The sequence below is a fragment of the Malurus melanocephalus genome, unplaced genomic scaffold (assembly GCF_030028575.1).
Source record: "Malurus melanocephalus ecotype Western Australia unplaced genomic scaffold, MMel_1.1 scaffold_362, whole genome shotgun sequence".
Classification (NCBI taxonomy): Eukaryota; Metazoa; Chordata; class Aves; order Passeriformes; family Maluridae; genus Malurus; species Malurus melanocephalus.
The window spans coordinates 1,120-7,124 of NW_026623594.1; the positions used below are offsets into that span (position 1 = coordinate 1,120).

Here is a 6,005-nt window from a genome sequence, read left to right on the forward strand (position 1 = left end):
GCTGCAGGTTTGGCAGCAGCAGCAGCTCCTCYCATCCCTGCACAGTTTCTTTCTCGGTGTCTTTCTGAGACATCCTCGGTGCAGGAAAGGGACAGGAGCACCAGGATGCAATTCCARCCCCGGTTTTCTTTTGGAAAGCCGGGTGCAGGTGGATGCCCACAGAAGCTGCCCATTGCCTTTGTGGTTGGGGTTGATATTTTTGTGGATCAGAACATTGTTCTCCCTCTCCCTGCGATTTTCCCATTAATTCCCACACCCCAGGATCGTTGCAGTGATAAAATCATGCAATGTGTTGGGTACAACCAGAATGAGACTAAAGCAAGACAGAAATGCTGGGAATTTTTTGTTGTTTATTAAGCAGAGGTTTCAATATTGATCAGAAGTTTTTTGAAGGGTCAGGGTGAGGGTTTAGGAAGACATCTGCCATGGGGAATATTGTCAGGGGGGATCCTCTGTCAGGTGAATTTTGTTGAGAGCTTAACATGCATTAAGAGATCTCAAGCGAAGATTTCCACGGCTCCTCCTGCAGAGAAAGAAATCAGAATCTTAGAGACAAAACATCTGGGCTTTTACTGTTGGTCTGTCCCTCTACACCACAGAGGAACTTCTGAACTCTGTACCACATATTYCCTTTCATTGTTGACATAGGAAGACAAGAAAAATTCTTAATTTAAAAGACCAAATACTCTGTAGGAAACAGACTTTGTTTGCTGGGAGAAAGCTCTTCTGCAATTCACTTAAGAGAGGAATGGAGAACACTGTGTTCTCTCTTTATATCTGAAAGAAGGGAATTCCTGGCAAACTCTCCCCATAAAATAAAATTATCCTTACTAACAAAGGAACAAATAAACAAAATAAAAAAAAACTTCACTTCTCCAAGACCGATTAGCCAGTTTAAGCTAAATTAGTTCACCACTTAGCAGATGAAGAGATTTGTTTCATACGTACACAAATGCGTTGCAGAACATGCATTTGTTGGAGTACGTGACCCCATCAGATCCGCAGTGTGGGAYGTACTCCATGGTGCACATAGGCCTGAAGGTCCTCTGGTTACCACAGTACACGGATGCAGACTGAATTCACAAAAAGAAAAAGAGCTCTTGATCAAATCTGGGTGAGAAAGGTGGCATTAAGAGGTTCCACACACCCCTTGACTGCCCAGAGGCAGAAGCTGAGGAAAAGCCCTGGGATGGGGCAGTGCAGCTTTGCCTCCAGCCGTGTGTGACCACGGCAAATGATGCTGCAGAGACTCTGACAGCAACTTGGACATGAACTGAATACTGCCCTACTTGTTGAAACTGCCATCAGATGAAAATGGCAATTTCACCCGATAATATCTGTGGCAAATATTGTTCAGGCGGCTGGGTGTCTCAGGATTTKGAAAGGCTCGATCGCAATGTGATTAGTAAAGATTTATACAGAAACTGATTTAAAGACAGAAAGGATGGGAAATAGAAAAATATGCCCCTTACCTGAAGCGCATCAGTAACTGGGACTGAAAAAAAAAAAAAAAAGGAGATATATTACAAATGCAGTTCATGGATTCTGTTAAAATCTGTGAATGCACGCCCTGAATACATAACTTCCAACTCCCTGTGTGTTAGCAAATTATTCTTAGACAAAAGGGATTTCAGGCAAAATGTTTTGCCATACTCTACGCTGATTCAGTGGTACTTTTTTTTAATGAGGGTTACAATCACAATGGAAAAAGGTGTGCAAAACAAAAGAAGAGAAAGGCATTTACCATAGTTCAAAAGATGGAGTGGGACACATGCTCAAAGCAAAGCGAATTATTGAGSTAAACAGGGGTATAGAGCTGACAAGTACACAGAGGCAGCATCTCATGTGCCTTGCCACTATTATTCTTAAATAAGAGGAGTATTTARTGAGAGGTGAATTCATAAAGCTTCTAACAGCAATTCAGCCTCTCAAACTGCACCTCGGCTCAGGATGACTACAGGAAACGTTCGCTTTCATTCAGTGAAATAATTTGTGTTCCTGCAAACATTTCAGAGGTTAAACACTGGTTGTCTGAGTCTCCGGGTTGCACCACGTACGTGTCACTTCTTTCATTATGCATAAACTAGTGCTGAGAGCAGAGCTGCTCCCACAGTTGCTCTTACCCACTCAGTTCTGTTGCTAAAATATTACCCCATAAGTGATAGTCTCTGATGTCAAGTCTTTTCAACACTATCTTTCTAGGAGTAAATAAGTCCTTGCAGAATGGAGCTCTTTCCAGTCTGAGGATGTTTTTTTTTGTGGCGCTGAAGACAGCCAGGGCTGACTCCAAGGCAGAGCAGGGGGCAGAGCAGCCACTCACCTGAGATGCAGAAAAGGGCCAGAGAGAGAAGCAGCAACAYGCCCGTGGTCTTCATGGTGGCTGGAGCAGCTGTGAGCAGCAGAGCTTGGCTTTTGCTAAGGAATCACAGCCTGGATTCCGTCCTGGGGTGGCAACCACGCTTATATGGACGCCTGCGCGGCTGGGGGGGTGTGTGTGTTTGTGCRTGTTCATATTTGCCTTATCCACCCTTATCCTGGAGCAACATTTCCACTCCTTTGTCTCAGTGTCACCCTCAACAGAGGTAAGCCGTGCTGTAAGCCAGGAAGGATGTTTCTTCATCAGCGAGAGTCACGAGAAGTTTAGATGTGCTAGATACACCCTCTGCGTCGTTATTTTAAGTGGAGTAAGTGACAGCTTCCCTCTGAAGGACCACAGAAAATTCCTGCAGGCAAAAGAGCGACTGTACAAACTGCTGTCAGATTTTCCCTGCGTGCACCTATCAGTGCCTATTTTTGTGCAGAGCTTTTTGGCGAGAAAAACATTGAATGAAACGCTTCTATAGCAGAAAGGCTCTCCTTTTTTATTTTTGTGCTTCACCCGAGTAAAACATCACGAAGTTATAGTGAAAGCAGGAAAACCATSAACTGGGAAGGTGAGCAAGAGGGTGCCCCAGATACTGAAAGGAGTCCTTGGAAATGACAAGGGAYKGAGAAAYKTTTATRGGATCATGCAAAAAAAAWTTACAATTGTTATTYCCCCTAAAWGCCATTAGCATTGCAGTAATAGACYTTTAGTATGATGATGACAGAATGATTTGAGACCCTAGTGTGGATCCTAGAAAAGTTGAACCCAATCTGTAAATCACTGCTTCATCCATCTGCCCATCTCAACACAAATCCTTTGTTTTACCACCAAAGCATTGCTTTTTGGGACAACCTCCATCAAGGAGAACAAGTTCCCCTTTTTGTTTGATTCCCAGAAGAAATACATGTGGGAGATATTACATTTTAGAAGGGATAAGCCTGATTTATTTATGCTTCTCTTGTGTGGATCAAAAAAAAAAACCAAAAAAAAAAAAATAAAACCCAATTCAATACTCAAACAGAAGACAAAAGCAAAATAAATTTCATGCACCATATGCCAATGACAGGTCACACTCTCAAGAAACAGAAGGATATTTTGTCCTTGGATTTTGAAATACTGCTGAAATACTCCTTGGGCTGGCAAAGAGTATTGTGCAATGGAAGAYTGAGAGAAGACAAGTAGGCAGGAGGAAGCACCACCCCTAGGAAGGCATTTATCTCAAAACACTTGAAGGTTGTGAAAGGAAGAGAAAAATTCGGTAATAAGTCCGTTGGAGGACTTGGACAAATAGACAGGGGCAGTGCAGGAGTCTGAAAAATATGGKTTTTGCCAACAGAAAAATATGGGCTTTGCCTTTGCAGAGAGCTGCACTCCAGGTGAGGACAGAGCCAGGGATCAGCTCTGGGCGCTGCCACCAAGGTGTGACCGGGTTTTGCTGACGCTGCTTGCACAGGGAAAATGCACCAGGAACACCTGAGGAGAGACCCTCCTGTTCACCACTGCAGCCCTTGAGAATGCCAAACATCCCAAGGGTGTGAGCATGGTGCAGGGCTGCTGTCATTTATGTGCAAAGGCACACAGCTCTGGGGTTTGTGCATCTGTTTTTAATCTTCTGCCTTTTTTACGAGAGGGAGGGGAGCAAGATGTTGTTCTTGTTCTGTCCCAGAGCTTTGAGCACGTAACCTATTCTGCCTGGCATCATCATTCAACAAATCAGAGGAAAATGTTCCATGAGACAACACATGAAAGAAGACAGGGAAATGTTGCTGATTTAGTTTATTGAGAAAGAAAATCGGGAGTGAGTTGAGTTCTCCAGAGGGTGAGATGAACTGAGGTGGGATCTTTAGCTGGGATTTGCCAGTGGGGATCCTGTGGTGAATTCTCTCAGCACTGATACTCAGCATTTTCCAAAATGGCTTAAAGTGATAGTCCCATTGCTGTCCCTGAAAGCGAGGAGAGGAAAGAATGAATTAAACACWGAGCCCTGCCTGCTATAATCTGTCTTTTTGATGGCTCCTAGAGATGGTGTCAGATGGGATCCTGCCCCAGAGCCAAGGAACTTGCAGACTCATAATCCCATTTGCTATTTGATTATTAAGAGATGAGGGAAACAGTTTAACCCRTTCTTARGACTGCAAACATCTGTGGGGARACTATAGYGAAATTTCAAAAGTAATTTCCTCCRCAACACGCAAGAAAAACTCCATTAAGATTAAACGGYCTTCAAACCACTCACACTAATAGAGCAGCCATAGCTTTTGTATGCTCCAATGAGAAAAATAAATGAATGCCTGACACGGTGGCTGGCATTCCCTCTTGTCCCAAATCCCTAATCAACAGTGTCCAGCAAACAAAAAAGCAGCAACTGTGCAAACTTGTGCTCACAGGAGGCAATTAATAATACAAATATCGTTCCTRATTGTACATACACGACTGCGTTGCAGAAGCTACACCTATTGCCGTATGTTGTGTTGTCAGAGCCACAGAGAGGCATGTAGTCAAGWGGGCAGACAGGTCTGGGGTATTCACTGCAGTCAACCTGCAAAAAATAAACAAAAATAAAAGGGTGTGATGTGAAGGAATCAGTAGCAGAAGGGCTTGAACCCTGAGCTAGAGCTGCAGTGCTAATGATACCAATCTAACTAAAAGTAATTAACTTCCTTGCACATCTGAAACAAACTGAGGTGTCGGCTTCTCCTATGCCAGGAGAATTTAATAATATAAAAATAGATCATAATTTCCTGTTTGAAGAGATGTGTATCATAACCTGGTCACAGCATTTCCAGGCAGCAGCAGTTCACTCGGTGARGGTGCCGTGCTCTGTGTTCCCAGGCTGCCCAGGAAATTAAACGGAAAAACACTGGTGTCTGGAGAAATGCAGTGCTGATCCTCTGTAAGGGTCCAATATCCTTCTTGGAGTCTTAAAACTGGAAGATCAGCACACAGCCAGACACTGCAAGAGTGGGATTCTGTTTCTTGGTTCCACGGGTGCTGGGGAGCATTGTATGGCAAAAAAGATGTCTGGGTGCAGGAGGAGGCTGAGGAATTTCATGGAGGAGAAATCTTCCAAGGTTTACTGGCTAGACAGAAATCACACCTAGCTGGGGTCCATCGCCTGAAAACAGCTGGAGGTTGAAGAGCAGAAATCACCCTCCTCAACATCCTCTACTCTCATTCCTACACAATCCTCACAGCCCCTGCACAGGCTCTGCACCGAGTCATCACAGGCTTGATGGCCCCTTGGCCCGGCCCCAAAAGCCATTCTCTGCTCTTATTCACAGTTCTGCCCTGATGGATTATTTCTGCCACTCTTTTAGTGATCCTTTCCTGAGCAGTCACCCGCTTCCTTCCCCGGCATTGACACAAACAATGTTTATTACGTGTAGAGAAAGCAAAATCCCCCCTGCGCTGCAGCACAGCAGCTGTTCCACTCCTGCAGGATGTTGCTGAGCTGGGGGCTGCTGCAGACACTGGCAGTGCTTCCCCTGGCAGCAGCAGGACCAAAACCCAGCCCCTCATCACCCAATTCACTCACTGAAACAATTTCCTTCTTGCATTCACCGTCACTCTTCTTGCCAACGCTGGTTCCAGCCTCCCTGGGAAGGGAAGAGATGTGCATTAGGGAGCTCTGCAGCAGCCT

General features: G+C 44.7%; 2 protein-coding genes across 2 annotated transcripts in view; both read right to left on the reverse strand.

Moving 5' to 3' along the window:
- Nucleotides 1-337: 337 nt before the first annotated feature.
- Nucleotides 338-2,606, reverse strand: LOC130580788 (ovomucoid-like). The gene is made up of 4 exons (XM_057378522.1): nt 2,321-2,606; nt 1,473-1,495; nt 949-1,073; nt 338-523 (listed from the first exon to the last, which is right to left on the reverse strand). Exons 1-4 carry the CDS (start codon nt 2,373-2,375, stop codon nt 478-480), a joined length of 249 nt encoding a protein of 82 aa, XP_057234505.1. The 5' UTR covers nt 2,376-2,606; the 3' UTR covers nt 338-477.
- A 1,529-nt stretch (nt 2,607-4,135) lies between these two features.
- Nucleotides 4,136-6,005, reverse strand: part of LOC130580813 (ovomucoid-like) — a 13,235-nt gene continuing 11,365 nt past the window's right edge. The window contains exons 7-9 of the mRNA XM_057378558.1: nt 5,901-5,961; nt 4,795-4,904; nt 4,136-4,308 (exon numbers count right to left, since the gene is read on the reverse strand). Coding sequence (XP_057234541.1) covers nt 4,263-4,308; nt 4,795-4,904; nt 5,901-5,961 — 217 coding nt within the window. The 3' untranslated portion in view covers nt 4,136-4,262. The remainder of the gene's footprint in view (nt 4,309-4,794; nt 4,905-5,900; nt 5,962-6,005) is intronic.